The 17,368-nt window shown below is 40.3% G+C and overlaps 1 protein-coding gene across 2 annotated transcripts in view; it reads left to right on the top strand.

Annotated features, from left to right (window-relative positions):
• Nucleotides 1-17,368, top strand: part of LOC137177436 (rho GTPase-activating protein 6-like) — an 81,196-nt gene that overhangs the window by 24,813 nt on the left and 39,015 nt on the right. The window contains exon 1 of one of the 2 annotated variants that reach the window (XM_067583769.1): nt 10,838-11,237. The exons of the other annotated variant lie outside the window; for it this stretch is intronic. Within the exon in view, the coding sequence (XP_067439870.1) occupies nt 11,196-11,237 (42 nt within the window). The 5' untranslated portion in view covers nt 10,838-11,195. Of the gene's footprint in view, nt 1-10,837; nt 11,238-17,368 lie in introns of those variants that run through there. 2 annotated transcript variants of the gene reach the window in all.

Genomic DNA, 17,368 nt, shown 5'->3' with positions numbered 1-17,368 from the left:
GCTCTTGTGCAGTTGCCTGCTTTGCCCGGTTGTGAAATTCAGCCTGGATCCACATCTTGGAATTCTTAAAACCCAAAGTAAAAATCTTGTTTGTATGAGTTTATGTAAAACATATAATCTTATAAACTCAACCTCAGAGCTTAACACTAAGTATAAGCAGAGACTTCAGAATGTCCCAGAATTATTATTACCAGATCTCAAACATCCATGATGGTAGATTCATACACACACACACACACACAAAAAAAAGCCTAAGTGCAAATACATACACACAGGCACACAAAGTGTTTAGATAAATGTGCCGAGAGAGATGCTATCCTTCAGCTGAAGGAGGCTGAGCCAACACACTCACGTCACATCACTCAGTGGACATTTTATTCTATTATTCAAGCTATTCCAAACCCTCCGCTCAGGCGTCTCTGGAGATTTGCTCACCAGAGAGAGAGAGAGGCTCTGCAACGGCTGTTCTTTTAGTTTACTCAAGAATTGGTTTCGACCTTCAACGTCAGGCTGAACTGTGTTGCTGACAAAAGAGAGCAGTGAAAGTGAAAAGGAGTTTTTGTTGTTATTATGCAAAGTGTGGATGGCTTGACATATCATAGCAGGCGTGGAGCTGATGTTTTCTAAAGTCCTGCCACCTTTCATTAAAGAAAAATGTCTGAATTTGTGGGAAAGCCTCCATGTTTTTTTTTAGTGGTTAGGGTTATGGTATGTTACACTGTGCTATGTGGATCAGACACAAAATCAATTTTGCACGAAAGCTGTTGTTTTTTTTCTTAAATATGGGTCAAAATACGCCATACGTTTATTTATTGTGTGTTGTTTTTCCTCGAATACCTTTTGTCTTACGTCTAGACTTCATAACTCAAATTCAATTCTGATATTTTAAAGTAATATTTCAGAACCTCAGACATTTCTGTGACTTTGCTCCCAAAATCTAAGCTCATGTGAGCATGGTGATCTTTCATCGCTCTCTCTGTTTCCCATAATGATCCAGACGCTTTCACTGTGGTGCTATGGCAACAAGTAAAGGCTATTTTCTGCTTTCCTTCAGCCAGCAAATGCATCACACAGCAAAAAAAAGAAATCTCTGCAATTATTTTCCCACGGTATTCTGTAATGTTTTCTCAACAGTTTGGCTTGATGTGAAAATAATTCTAAATGGCAGGAATGGAGGCTGCATTTATTCAAAACTACAATAGCACAGAGCAATATTTCTCAGACTTGACATTACACAAATATTTGACTGCATGTGAAATACATAATTGATAGTTTCTGAGGGATCACAGCACTCTATGAGACTGTATCACTGCATCAAATTATATGCTGATATGTGGATGCATAAACACATGCATACACACCCTATCACAGAAATACACACGTCCTTGTTATTGTGCTGTCTGGCACAGCTGGCGAGCTGAGACACCATGGCAACTGTTGTGGCAGAAAACATTAGGGAGGCGCGTGCACGTGTGCATTAAGGTAGAGGAGCTGGAGCTGAAAGACAAGGTATTTGTATTTGGAAAAAACAAAAAACAAAACAGCTTTTATTACACAGACAACAAGGCCATCGAGGTGCACTTGAGGAACAAACAGGTTGTTTTTGTTGTGCACATGAGCTCCATTCCTCATCATATTGATCTGAGAAAAACAAAAACACACAGGAGCAAAAGGATGAGACTCAATAAATACAATAAAATCTAAAGCACAAAAGTAATGATTGAAAGTAGTGACTGAAATTTAAATGATACTTTATTTCCTATGAGGCATAACAGTAAATATATGAAATATTAGATCCCATTTTGCACACCACACATCTTAATTGGCACCATTTTTTTTTACATTTTTTCCAATACATTTCCTGATGTGATTGGCATAGATGTCTTAAAGGAAATCAATAAGGGACAATGGTTTCTATGTGTCTGTATGTGAACCAAATGTTAAATAATAGATAATAATAATTAGGATCAGCAGCCCTGATTTCAAAAACACACGTTAAGTGACTACATCTTGAAAATTGCTAATCAAAAGTACAGGTAGTTATATATTCATGCCTGCAACCCTCAAAGTCGAGGATTAAAGACATTTACTTCTTTAAACGCACAATATGTAATTTCCGCCGCTAGGGGTCTCTCAATCAAAACAATACCAAAAGACGGAGTTTGATGATGTCGTGAAGTAATGTGGGATCATGGGAGTTGTTGTATGTTCTATGTCTTCATTGCTTAACAGCCACAATTGCCGTCATTGCAGTCAGCTTCTTCCTGGTAGGATTCCTTCAATGTTCATCGTTCAGGAGATTTTTATTGGGAGTCGAATTATCTGCAGAGGTCTCCTCCTCTCAAAAACGAACAGACCCGGTGATTAAAACGGGTAGAAAGTCAGAATAAAGCAGTTTCATGTTAAAGAAATCAGCGTTTCTCCATCGCTGTTCAGCGGACGCAGGACGTGTGAAGGGGCTTAAGAGTTGAGCTGCCGCTGACGTTTGCTCAGCTTATTTCTCTGATAACTTAAGATCCAGACCTCTGATGACTAAAATCCTTCATCCGGTAAAAAGATAAAGTTAAAAGCGATAAAAAGTATATCGTAAAATGTGGCTTAAAACGGGATAAAAAGTCAATTTATGACAGTTTCTGGCAGATAACCACAACACTGACGCATGTGCAAAGGGGATATGACGCCATTGACAGGTGACCGAGTGAAACGGACTGTTACCTTGATTAAAATGACAGATTTTTCTGGGTTTTAAACATTGTTGGAAACGTTTGAGAAGTACACAACTCAACAAAATATATAACACAGGTCAAATCATTTTTAGACATTTTAATGTGATCACAATGGAAAACCTACCCAGCATTATTTACAGATTCACAGGGAGAAAGCCAGTCAGGCAAACAAGCTGTCAGAGCAGCAGGCAGACAGATGGATAGATGGCTGGAAGGGTGGAAGGTCAGATCAGCAGATATATACACGAGCGGAGAGACAGACAGATGAGACCAAACAGATAAACATATACGTAGAAGTGCGGAGAGACCGACACGCAGGCAGACTTCACTAACAGAAACCTGATTTCTTTTCTCCCTCTGCGGTGATGTCACTAAGAGTCAGGTGATGAAAACACGCAGGCTCAGAGAGGTATGCATGCTGACATGAATAACACCTGCACACACACACACAAAAACATTAAGAAACACATGCTGGTACTGGATTCCATTTGTCTTGTGAGCAGTAAATGTTATCACTTTGACCTGTCCAAAGTCAGATTATTTGTATTTCTTTGTCAAATGATTATTTCTGCAGGAAAGGAGCGTGCACTTCCACACTTTTTGCACTTATTGATCTAATACCTTGCTCAAAGACTTGGTGTAGGTGACCAATGGACGATGTGTGCTATGCATGAGACCAAATGGTGAATGTTAAAAAGCATCAAAATATTAATATAATATGTTTTTTGTGGCACTGTAATCATTTTTAAATCAGACTGAAAGTGCTAAACCAGTTCTTTCGACCCACTTGAATCCAGTTTGACTGGCAGCACTTAACTTGAAGTGGTGCCCTTATCATCAGTATTTGAGGGGTTATTCTGCATGTAGCAATTCTTTCAGTCCACTCGCCAGGTGGAGTGACAGAGTCAACAATACTGCTTTTAAAAGATGATTCAACTGGAACAAGACCAACAGTACACTCGCTGGCTGTGATTGCTTTGAAAACTATCGAGGATAATTCTTTATCTTATATGTTCTGATAAAGATGTGCACATGAAAGTGCTTTTTCATGTAGTGCATTCATGCCAGGAGTGTTTTTTTTTTTTTTTAATGTGGTGTCTAGGCTACTTTTAGTTTTTTTTCATTGGTCAAGTAAACAAAGCCAGCTGCAGGAAATGACCCCAAAAAAAAAGAAACAAAAGCATTTGTATAGGAGAATGAATGCTGACATGTGATAGCAAGCGGTGCCTCATGTTTGGAGGAAGAAAATGAGCTATAGGCAGATTACAATAAGAAAGAATGTGAGGAATTGGAGAATGGGTTGTTTTTTTTATGTCAAACTGACATCTAGCTAAACCTACCACTAAGATGAATTATTCATCAGAAACTACAGAAATGAATGATGATTTGGATATTGATTTGAGTGTTTGGCTGAAGACACATTGCTTGTTCTCGCTGTTCCAGGCAGATCAAGAGTTGCTTCACCTTAAATGAGGAAATTTCTATATGCAGTTTTTGTGTACAAACATGCGGACATCGGTCTTGTCAAGGTGATGAGTAAAAAAAACTGTCCTTGCAACACTGTTATCTGGTTTCTTTGACATTTCTGTGTGTGTCACTGATTCCACCCTTTGGTTTGGCCACAACCAACTGGGTAAGCAAACACCTACAAGTCATTGAAAATGTACAGATATAATGTATGTATGTCTAGGAATTAGGTAAAAATTGTGATGTTCGCTGAGAATCGTACTTCGGTCACCCGTCTTCCTCATTTGGAGTCTACTGATGGAAACACATCGGCATACTTGCATTGTCATCGTGAGTGTTTGTTTGGATGAAAGAACCCTCTGAAGTCAATTTTCCCATGCCTCCAATACCTGTGGTCAATATTCATCCAATTTCAAATGTTATTTTTGAACTTTCACCATGAGAACTCTCTACTCTGAGCGTGTGTGTGTGTGTCTGTATTCCAATTAAAATTTCACAAAGCTCACCCCTCTACACCCTCAATGTCCTACTCTCTTGTAAACAACACTCTTCTATCTTGCAAAATGTAGTAGCCTAGGGTCAGGGCCAAATAGTTCTGACCTGCCAGCCACTTTTTAAGCATGGTCTAATGGAGGTGGTATGGAGATGAAAGCCATATAGCCACGCTGGGCTAGTACCCAAAATTCTTCACTTACATCCCTGCCGGCCCCCCCTCTCCCCTTCTCTCTGTCTATTGGCCCTCAGGACAGAGTATGGAGATTTAGGACAAGTGGGTTGGCCTGTTGATAGAAGCGTCCAGATTGAATCCAGACCCACGCTGTCGTCACGTTGTGTGTGTGTGTGTGTGTGTGTGTCCTGTGTTTGGTGGATGTTGAGTGATTGGTTCCTCTAAAAAAACATATTTTCCGCTGGACGGGGGTCGTCTCTGGAGTGAGACCATGGTCTGAGACCCTTGACAAGGCGTAATTTGTTAATAACGTATGTTTGTGTGACTTCTGTATTTCCCTCCCAAGCGAAGGAGTGACTCTACACTGGTGAAGGAGGACTGTCTCTCTTTCTCTCAGTCTTTCTCTCTCTCCCTCTCTCTCTCTCTCTCTCTCTGTTTTACTCACACACACACATACACACACACACATTCCCCAGTTCTGAGGTCATCCCCCAGAGCTGCTTTGTGCTGCTCCTGCTGTAAATTCGTTTATGTGTGCCCAGTTTTTACCATTCCCCCCCTACCCTCTCTCCTTTCTCTCATTTTTCTCTCTCTTAGACTCGTTCTAAGGGCTGTCTTGTGAAACCAAGGTCAAAGTTCAGCGTCTGAAAGGATGAGAGATATAACTGAAAGACAACAAGCTAATAAGTAGGTAAACATAAGGCTATAGTGACCGTAGTTTTTCTCTTTTGCTCCTTTTTATCAGCTGTATGATTGTCATATATATAAAAGGATCATATATTAAAGGATAAATGAAATATCTTATGAGATTTCTATAAATGACTTTCATTAACAGACAGATTTTTCAGATACTTTAGCGAAGAAATTGTACATTTTTAGATAACATAAACATTATCTGCAGGCAGGAAGTTATATTTGTGAATTTCTTCTTTTCTGAAGCTTCTAGAAACTTGGTGACGTAGTGATACTCGCAGGGTTGTTAAAGGTGCAGTGTGCAGAATTTAGTGGCATCTAGCAGGAAGGACTTGGCAGAGATGGAATATAATATTCATAAGTATGTTTTAACTAGTGTAGAATCACCTGAAACTAAGAATCATTGTGCTTTTGTTACCTTAAAAGAAGCCATTCATATCTACATAGGGAACGGATCCTCTACCACGGAGGCTGCCGTGTTGCATCGCCATGTTGCATCGCCATGTTGCACCGCCATGTTTCTACAGTAGCCGAAACGGACAAACCAAACACTGGCTGTAGAGAGATCCTTTCGCATTTTTGTGAGTTTTGCAGCCACGGTAGGCTCTCTTACATGCTTGAAAGGGAGTTGGGGAGTAAGGGGTTGCAATCTGCAACTTCACTGCTAGATGCTACTGAATCCTACACTTTTCGTTCTCAGGATGGATTCATCCTTTGGGCACCATGGATATCTTGTTGAAATTTCATGGCAATCCAGTCAATAATTATTGAGATATGAGTCTGAACCAAAGGCCGACTGACCAACCAACTGACACTGCCATCTGTAGAGATTCACCAACAAAAAAACCAACAAAAAAACCAGCATAATAAAACAAGGAACTGAAATAAACGTTCCCTTTATTTGCTGATGTTGTATTATTTTGTGGGTCATGTAATCTATAAATATCTGGAGGTAAAGAGATGATACTATTAAATTGGATAAATCTTCATGATGTTGTAATGCCTATTTTCAGCAGCTGTTTGGAAATAACGAGAATACCCTTCCCAACTGTTGTTATGAGCTTTGTTTCTCGAGTTTCTCGAGTTTTCACCCGACGCCCTCTGAGAGCGAGGCGACGTTGTGTGTGTGTGTGTGTGTGTGTGTGTGTGAGATGCGACGCGCAAATACTTCGATCTTGCACTTGCAACATCTATTCTGCAAGTGTTTATTAAACATATCGAAAGGCCTCGCAGGATTTTTCTCTGTCATTTACTGGATCGTCTTAAAGCACTTTAACAGAATACTTTCCACTCGATGGGAGTGATTTCACAACTCAGGCATCCAGCTTTTGGAAGGAGGGTGCTGCACCTCCCGACTGAAGGATGTAAACATTAGCGTTTTGCAGCTGACCATATAGTTACTGGAATTACAGGCTGGTCTCATGTGTTCCCTGTAAAATTATATTGGAAATAGCAAGAGTTACTGTATATTTACAACGGGGGATTTCAGCAGTGTGTCGTCATATTTTGGTCTATTTCATTTTAGGATAGATGCATTAACGGCCAATTGGGATTACAAACAGAAAAAAGAAATTATGTTATAGATTTAAATCAGTATAAATTTTATTCACTGTCACCTCTCTTGCCCAAACTCCAAGCTGCTCCTTCTCCAGATCGACTTAATAGCAGGGATGCGATATATCAACACAAACCTGCCGTGCCAAATTCAACAGTGGAAAATCCTGAGCGTGCTTTGAAATTGATATATGATCGCACGCGGCCTCATTTCAGCGTCACTTTAACAATTTCAAGATGAGATGAGAAGTGATGGCTGGCTGAGGTGGAAGGGGCGGGGGGGGGGGGGATGTGTGGATACGGGCTGCGCTTCGCGGTGACCCTTCGCAAACAATTTCATCGTGTTCTAACGTGCAGTAGTAGCCGATCCCTGCCAACTGCAACATGCATGAGGAACTGCACACATCCAATGCTTCGTCATGTCCTCTCCTCGCTTCTTCTTTCTCTCCTCTCCTCCAGCCTTCCCTCCCTCTCCCACAGGCTCTGTGCATTGTGTGTGTGTGTGTGTGTGTGTGTGTGTGTGTGTGTGTGTGTGAGACAGCCATGGTCTCATTGGGACCATTGAAACACCATTTTAGGAGACAATGGGCTCCTCCTACAGGACCATAAAACACAGCTTCTAACCTTACAACTGAACTTCAGTGTCTTTAAGGGGGGAAAAAAAAATCTTACATCACATCACATCATAGTCTTCATGTCTTTCTCCTCCCTTCTATATTCCTTCTAGAATCTAGCTCTATTTTTCAATTTAATGTCTCTTTTTCTTATCACACGATGTAATAATTATTTTACTGTATTTAAAAGACATCGTCTACTAAATTGCTTCAGAAATAGATGAGATGCCAGATGAGATGAGTCCTAAAAGTGCTATAAATGAAATAATAACAACTTGCAATGCATGTCGGCTGCGCAAACTCCATCTGCTGATGAAGGCAGTGTAATAAGGTTGAAAGATCAGGAAAAAGCTAGTAAGTGGAGCTTGAGTTGGGATTGTTTTGTCCAGATATTTCAACAGTGCTATGATCCACTGTTTGATTTGAAATAGTTTGCTTGACTTAGCATTGAAATGAAGTGATTATATACATAATGACTCATTCACTTCAAGCATTAGATGAACAGTAGATGCGTATGATTGTTGCTGTTTTATTTAATGAAGCAAACATCCCCTGAGTGGATCTGATAGGTTTAGAATCTCAGGTTTAAAAAAGTTCATTGTTTCAGAAAACAGTGAGTCTCAACACCAAAAAAACAATGTCACAGTAAACAGGACTGTTTCTCTGCAGTAAAAAGGGGATTTGGACAAGAATTTTTATTGGTCGGTTATTTTTTAGTCATTTATTTCTTCATATCCTCACATCAGAAGTTGGTTATATAACAAAAATGTGACCAAAACTGAAGATGAATGTGTTTTCAGTTTTGTTTTGCATATTCAAAAAAAGTTACTCATAGATGCGGTCTTTGCACGTCCTTCCTGTGCTCATCTCCTTCCTCATTCCAACCACACGTAACGTGATTTGTATGCAGACATGAAGATGAAGAAGAGTTTAGGATGTGCTCCAGCTCCTTTGTGACTCTGAAGAAGCCTTTATGATAAAATGAATGAATGTTCAGAATGTCACAAATGCACTTAAAGTCATAATATCAACCACTGCATACCTCACAGCTCCACCTTGTATCCCGATTGCATTCGATGCAGAGATTTTTATTTTTTTTTTCTGAGGAAGCACACCTCAAATGTTTGAAGCAAACCTCATTTAAACAAAATCTGATAAGCAGCCAGTCTATCAAAGAGTTATTATCTGCAAGAACAGGTTTTCTGTCGCCGGTAACTTTATAACATTAGAGGGTTTTGATGATGCCTGTGTGAGATATACATTGCAGTACAGTACAGCGCCTGGTTTACGGCTGAGTCAGTCTTCAGCAGCTTATCTGTTATCTCCAGATTTTTAGAGTAAAGTAAGTGTCCCTCTTAACTTCTCAGCATTCTTTAAATGGTTACGGCATTATCTGATAAGCAGAGAAGAATTTAGTGTCTGTCCCTTACTCATTAACTCATTCCCTCATTCACACACACTGTATATGAAATTAGAGAGGGCACTGTGGTTAGTTTGTGCCATTCTGAATAAACCAACTCCTGCATGTGTGTCCTGGCTGCCAACGCAGGGCAAAGCAAGTGGTTTTCATTACCTCTCACTAAGTGTGTGTGTGTGTGTGTGTGTGTGTGTGTGTATGAGGCCGGCCCATATTCGACGGCCACCGTGTCCTTGATAAAACCGGGTTGTGCTCTATTTGTCTTGCATACTTCTGTTTTTATGAGGTTGGATGCAAGCAGCGAGTCTTTTGACACAGATTACCCAACGTTGGTTCCACATCAGAGTATTGCACAAACCCAAGAAAAGTCCCCCCCCCCCCCCCCCCCCCCCCCCCCCATCCAGTTTCCAATCCTCTAGTGGCGGACTGGCCTTTCATGGTGACTCCTAAGAGCATATTTGAAAAGAGGAATGCTCATAAATAAAAATTACTACTGATTTTTACAATGGAAGCAATCGGTCACAGTTTTGGTTCTGTGGGCCATCCGTTTAATTCTCTCTGATGTGATTTATTCCCCGATGTAATTAGGCCTACAGCAAGCTATTTGTCACCGCTGGGAGAAACTTTCTATCTCCAAACTATCAGCTTGGCTTGGAAAGATAAATGACTTTGATTTTCGCTTGACCACTCTGCATTTGCTGGATATTTCCAATGACGATGGCAGGAATTACTCACATGAGTTGTAAAAAATAATTCATATGACAGCATAACATAATATTTTAATGTTTGCCTTGATACATTTGAGATACAATAACATGAACCGGCCAGGAATGAAAAGAACAGTGATTAAATTTCACTGGTGACTCAGTCATTTACAGTTGTGACTGGCAGAATAACACATGTACTGTATATCATTCACCTATTGGAGCAATAGTTCTGCAACATAAACTATCCAAACACTAAAATCTCCCTATATGTGGCTTCCTCAGCAAAATATTATCAACTGGGGCTCCATTTGTGGGTCACTGACATGAAAACATTTGAGCAACCCTGCTGTTGATAATCAAAAGCCTCTTCCAGAGTCCTCCTTCAGTGCCCTGCCCCTCCTTCTCTTCCCAGAGAAACCTACATTAAGATAGGAAGTAGATTGCCTTGCCTTCAAAATAAAAGCTTTTTTTTTAAATCAAAAAAGATTGCAGGAAACATGAGGGTAACTATGGAGATGTTGTACAACATGCTAAATCACTGTTGTTAAATAGTTATCTGTGAAGCTAAATTGTAATAAATGTATTATGTGGGCATAAAATTAGGGCTGAGGTGCACAAAAACACTAGGTTTCCTAGGTGTGATGTAGAAAACTGAAGCCTATGTAATGGCTGAAAGTAGAAAACATAAATACAGTTTGGTTATGTAAGAGTGTCAAAAGTCACTTTTTATAGTGACTTTCTAATTTTCAAATGGAAGCATAAAAACATAGATTGTTAATTTCATGTCAGGATCATTATGTTCTATGATTGAGTGGTTCTCATGTCCACTGGAACATTATCTCAAGGTATTTGTTCCAGTAAAGCTCAAAGTTGCCATCCTACTTTCTGATATTTGTGCAGAAACACAACTCTCATCGCAGCTGCTTTTATTTTGAAAACCTCTACCAGAAGCGGTGTCTGATATCGTCTTTCGCTTGACGGTGCTCTCTCTGCCTCCCCTCGCTTGGTTCAGCATCTGTCTTCACCGGAGTCCACAGAGCGCGCATTATGGATCCGTTACGCATTACGCACTATGGTGTCCTTTCTGGCACGGATGGTTTTCTGACACGCTCTTCTGACTGGTGTAAAGACATCAACTCTTAGAAGAGCCTCCACGGTGACTTGCAGTAAAAGATAAGTCTGAGGTCTCTGTTTGAAGAGGAGAAGGGAGACGCAAGTGGAGACTTTTTTTCTACGCTCCGCTCCGACGCGCAAACACACTTTTTCTGGACTTATTATTTTCTAACAGGATATCATTTGTTTCATCTATATTTTTGGCTGTTTACTATATGTGGATACTTAGTAGAGACCATGGGAGACTCCGTGTTCCTCGACAGGCAAAATTCCTATCTTGTAAGTACTTGGTTTATTGGTCATAAATTAATTAGAATGACTCGGACGTGCACTGATAAAGCTCGAGGGCTTACATCTTCTGTTGTGAGAGCGTACGCGCGTGCACGTCTGGCGTGTATGTGTGTGTGCTTATGTGTGGAACAGAGAGAGAGACAGACAGAGAGAGAGAGAGAGATGTTTATTTCTTGTATGAAGATGACTTTAACACAATTTCGCATCTGGAATTTGAAGCGTCTCTGTCCATAACTGGTATTATACATACATGTGCCATTACAGCATTTGTATTATTATGTGGATTGTAGTGAATTATAGGCCTATCATCTTAGATAAAATGAAAGGCAAGCATCACAACTTTCTCTAATCTCTCATTAGAATATGTAATACATAATTATGACTTTAAGGCTTTTACATATCAAAAGTATTTGGCTGCAAAATACCAGTAACAGAAATTTGAAACTAGGCTCAGCAGAGGGGCCTCAACATGCAAAAACTTCCTGTGATGGAACGTTTTTAGTGACATGTGGTGTGTGAAGCACATACGCATGCATGCACACAAGACCACACATGTTTCCTGGTTTGAAAAAAGCAGCTCAGTAAAGACTCAGAAACCTGCAGCACACTGCTGTAGAGAGTCACAGGTGTTGACACTCTACACCAGTGGTTCTCAAAGTGGGGTCCGGGGACTTCCAGGGGTCCTTGAGGGGGTTCCAGCAAAAAAGGGGAATCATTTATTTTCACTATGATTCCATCCATAAGTAACACAATGACAGACTGTGTGACTATTCATACACTTTCTGTAATAAAACATCTAAAAGCTTATCAGATGGGGGACTCTGGGAGAAAATTTTATCAAAAGGGGGTTGGTGGTCTTATTTGTGTCAGCTTAGTTTGAGAACCACTGCACTACACCTCATAGCTCTGAGGCCGGATGAGGGCAAAACACACAGATATGGGTCAAGGCTGTGAGGACCGATGAGGGCTCTGATGAGAACCGCACCTTCCAAATGAGAGCCTCAGCATTTTTGAAGCTCATATTTGGGTATTTGGCATTTTTTCTTCATTCAAGGTCTGAAGAAGGAACAGGTTGCTTGCAGTTGAAGAACAGGTTGGAGCTCAATCAAATGTGGGAATCAAGTTGGTTTGTGCAGTGGACAGATTTAAACATGCACACGTGCTAGTGTTTTATCATCCTCCCTCTATCCATCCCCTCCTTCTGTTTCCATCTCCCCCCCCACTTCTCCTTCTCTCCAGTGGTGAGGAATCCTCCACTGGCTGCTCCAGCGGTCTGTCTCCTCTTTATGAGAAATGTTTCTGCGGCTGGAAGCCCTCATAAAGCTACAAGCATTGATTGGAAAACAATACAATTTTCTTTGGCTCGGCCAGCAGCACGCTGTGGTCTGGATTGGTGCTTTGTAGCGTGGCTATGTGGTGTGAAAGCCGCTGCCACATGGCCCACAGTAATGGTATCTAAAATTCATCCTGCAGTTCTGCAGTACAGGGCATGTCATCTTTGTAGAGAAATGGGATTTGCTATGTCTGAGCTTTAATTTGTTTATACAAATTCTGGACTCTTATTGTGAAACTAGTGATAGAAACATATTTTCAGACTTCCTGATGGGTAATCTGATGGGAATTCACAGTAACTTTCTGTTGATTTGCATATTATGAGACAGTGTTTACTGAAAACAACTAAAACTAATAGCATTTAATAGTATTTAAAGCCACCAAAGTTTTGATATAACTAGAACATATTTCAAATTATTCCGCTGGGAAGTTTTTGTTTGTATAAAAACGATCTCAGTGAGAACTTCAACAGATTTATGAGTCGATCATGGGAAAGAATGAGATTGTGGTTAGTTAGTTTCCTTCACCAGCTGTCGAGGCTCAACCTTAGCAGGGTTATGAGCTCACTCTGGTCACATGCGAAGAATCCAGTTGAGGTTGTGGCATCCAGTAGGTTATTATTCTCACTGGATGCCACTCTGTGGTGGTATTCCAGTAAGCCGTAGGAACTCCCAAGAAGAGCAGGAGCAATGGATAAGTTATAAGTTACACTTCATGTGTCTTATGTGAAGATGAGAGTGGTGACAGAAATATTGGTTCGGTCCAATTTAACATATTCTGAATGCTTTTATCCAACCAACAGTCCAAAACTGAAAGATATTCACTTTAATATCATAGAAAACCCAGAAAAAACAGTCAACAATCAAATTGTAGAAGCTGAAACCAGTGAATTTTGCTTTATTTTTGCTTGAATAATGACTTAAAGAATTAGTCAATTAATAATAGTTACAGATTGTTACATTTCAGTTGTATAATCCAGTTAGTGTTAGCATTCTGGTTTATTATGATTATGACAGGAAATTAGCCAGCTCCAATAGCTTTTTTAAATAAACTCAGGGTTTCCGCCAGAAAAGTTGTTAGGCCCGGTGGGAAGTGTGTGTGTTTGTGTGTGTGAGGTGGGGGGTTTGCAGCACAGAGCAGAGTGAGATGTCTGTCCTCCTTTCTGCTCTCTGCTGTAACCACACGTAGCTGTTAGTGAGCAGCTAACTCCTCGGGTCTCGGTGCTTGTTTTCGGTAGAAACTCTCCAACTCTCTGCCTGCTCAGCCTGCACTTTAATGGTGGGCAGGTTGCTCTGGTAGCTTCGGCCTCACCGTCACACACATGCTCTCTCTCTTTCTAGACCGCACACTTGCTACGCACTGAGCTATTTCTGAAAGGAACTTTGCTACTTCTATAATACATTTTTGTTAAAAAAACATCTTAAAATACTTTAAAAAAAAAAAAGAAAATCCCCCATGCTTAGGCCCAGTGGGGGTGCGACTCAGGCCTGGCAGGCTGCCAGGCTTGCAATAAACCGGCGGAAACCCTGAAACTGGTTAATTATTGAATCAAAAATCTTGAATGGCAACCATGTTTGGGAGGTAGTTGAGTAAAATTGAGTAAATTGTGGTATCTGATTAGTAAGATGCCATTTTTGGCTATTAAAGGAAACAGTTCTCAAATGAAAACAAAAAAGAAAATGGCAGAAAATTGTCACAGATGTTTGGTTTGAATACTTTTTCCTCTTTGGCATTGAGACTGTACCCCTGCTGCTTGACTTTTTATCTGATTGTTACTTGGTTTCTCAGTCCAGCCTGTGCATGAGGAAACACTAATATGAGTATGTGGTTGCAGTGACGGCATATGAAAACTAGGAATTATTAAAATTATTTGACTTTTATCAAAAATCTCATTGTTTCAATATTTTGTGAAAGCACTAGTAGTCGTTCCTACAATATTGTTGCAATATCGATATTGAGGTATTTGGTCAAAAATATTGTGATAATTTTATCCATATCGCCCAGCCCTAATGAAAACATCTGCAAAGTTTCTGTTGAAGCACTACATTTCATGAGCAAGCAGTACAAATCTATAAAAGTAATCTACAGTAGCAAAGTATTTTTGGAGTGCGGCACTGTGACTATGCCAAGCTGTGAAAGCAAATATAGTTTGCATTGGAAAAAGTGTCTAAAAAGAACTTTTGTAGAGTCTTTATAAGGCAAGAAATTCATTCAGGCAGAATCTATTGATTGTAAATATATTAAATCTTCCCTCAGGAAACCTTAAACCACCACTTTATTCCAAAAAGCAGCAGGTAAAGGCGTAAGAGTTACTGTGTATCACAATCAAATTACTAGCCAGGCTGCTAGTTGCCGTCTCATAAATCCTCAACGCTTAGTTGAACTTCGGTGCAAGAATGCAGTTAAAATATGATAAAGAATTAGTTCCAAAGCGAATTGCATTTGTGTTAATCGAGGATTACGCCCCTTCAAGTCACTCTTCATCCACCGATGATAAATAAATGCTGGCTTTCGTCATTCCAGTCAGGGCAGATAAATATTTCGGATTCTAGGTTACCAGACTGGAGACACACAGGGATGGAGAGGGCTAAGAGACAGAGCCAGAGAGCAAGTGAGAGATGTGTAACAGCACCTCGCGGTTGCTAGTAGTGCGTAAACGTTTAATCCCCCCTCGAGGCAGCCATGCATTTGTTCCACTTGTAGTGACGTGTGATGTATTCTACTTATGGTGTTAGGGCATAGTGCTAATGGAATACCATCAGGGATAATATAACAGTCTGGATTGAAAGGAATTTGTTTGCCAGTATTGCAGATTACAGGTTTACATGGTATTACGAGGATTATAAGACTGACACACAGGCAATCTTTTTAGTCAACCGGAGCAAGATTCATTATCTGTAAAGACGATAAAAATGTCAGAGAGGAACAAATCACTTCTAATGCAATGGTTTATCATCAGAAAAAAATATGGATGAGTTGGCTTGAAATCCATGCTTGTTGGCTTTTTAAGTCAGTGTGAGACTGACTCTTGCTCTCCTGCCCATGCAGCTGTTTGTTAAGGAATGAGCATTTGCAGACATTAAAGTGTTTAAATGCCAGACTTGTTGCTTAACAGATGTCAGCCTGAAACTACATTAATAGAGCTGTTGTTAATCTTTAGCACCAACACATCGCCAAATCTTACTACTGATATTGCCATCACATTGTCCAATAAAATGAATCATAAACTGCATGTTTTCTAATTTATACTCAGTCACAAGACACTTCATTTAGTGGGTTGTGAATAGTGTTTGCACAGCCCAGCGGATTGATTTAGCTTCAGCAGACAACTCATAATTTAGTGACTTAGTAAGTCATGGATCATCCCATTAGTTCAGATAGGAAATGCAAGTTATACACCACATCAGGAGATTCTCATCTGATTCAAAACAGGCACCAATCATGCAAGTAATGTCTGTCAACTTTCTCAATTATGCTCTTTGCCTCTTCACCAGCCATCTCCTGCTCTGGCCTTATCGGTAGTACTTGTAATAGCATGTTTCTGTAGGGTTCATACCTCAAAATGAAGTATTCCATATCACAAAGATATATGGCTCATGGGCTCTGTTCTCTCTGGAGGGCTTATTCTGGATGTTGGACTCATGCAGGAATAACTGTATAACCGTTACAACAATGGAGTTTCATCCCTGATATCCAGTTATACAGTAGGAAGTAATATGTGATCTTGATGTCAGATAATGACAACAGAGAAATGAATGAACAAGGAAGTTTTAGAATTCATGAGTTGAGGTGAATGAGCTAATCCTGGAGAGCAGCCAGCCAGCGCGGAGGCTTTTGCCAATCGTCAAATACTGATAGTCTTTGTCCTGAATCCTTTTTTTTTTCAGTTACAACTTGCGTGCTTTAAAGTAGGCTATCATTCAAATTAAGTATTTGTTTGAGAATCCAATGGTGAATCCCTTTTAGAGAAACACTGACATTTACAGCTGAAATAACTGAAAGTTCAGTCTCCGGAGGTTCACTGAGTGCAAAAAGATCTCGGAAAGCAAGCTGCAATTGATTTTTTAATCAGCTCAGACTATACATGATTGAAAGATGTGCCCTTGCTGTGGTGTGACACCAGAGTAAAGAGGCAGATAGGGTGCAGCACAAAGGAAGTGCTGATGAAATGATTGATTACCCTCCTTCACTATCGTTTGTTTCATCGTTGACTCTGTCTCTCTTTGTTTGTTTGCATCTGTCTCGCATCACTGACCAAACAGAAAATGCTCCATCCAGGAGACCCTTGTCAGCCCGTGAGCAGCTACCTGTTTAGACAAGTGCCAAATTCTCCCCCTTTTGTCTCTCATTCTCCTGCCCTCTTCGCGGTCTCTCTCCACGTCACTCATTTGAGTGCAAAGCGTCCTTTATGCAATCTTCAAATTCTTCTTTTTTTCCTCCCCCTCCTTTCCCCATCTCCATAATGCTTAGAGCAAACATTTTATAATATGCTGCGGTCTCCCTACCTGCTGATGTGTGACCTTGTTCTATTGCAGTAGGTGTGTTTGTTTTACTCCCCTGCCACTCCCAGTACAAACAGCTCAACCAGAAAAAGCCACAAAGCCTACCGTCTTATGGCAAGTTGGTGGTGACACTGAAAGGAGTTCTTACTATAAATATAAAATGAATTAATCTTTATTGATTCTAAGCCAAAAGAAAGTTTTCATAAATGCTGTCTGCTCTAGTGAACGCTTATATGTGTGTGTGTGTGTGTGTGTGTGTGTGTGTGTGTGTGTGTGTGTGTGGGC

Source organism: Thunnus thynnus, chromosome 24 (assembly GCF_963924715.1).
Source record: "Thunnus thynnus chromosome 24, fThuThy2.1, whole genome shotgun sequence".
Lineage (NCBI taxonomy): Eukaryota > Metazoa > Chordata > Actinopteri > Scombriformes > Scombridae > Thunnus > Thunnus thynnus.
Note: the sequence above shows the minus strand (reverse complement) of the source record. Positions and strands in the feature narration are given on the sequence as shown.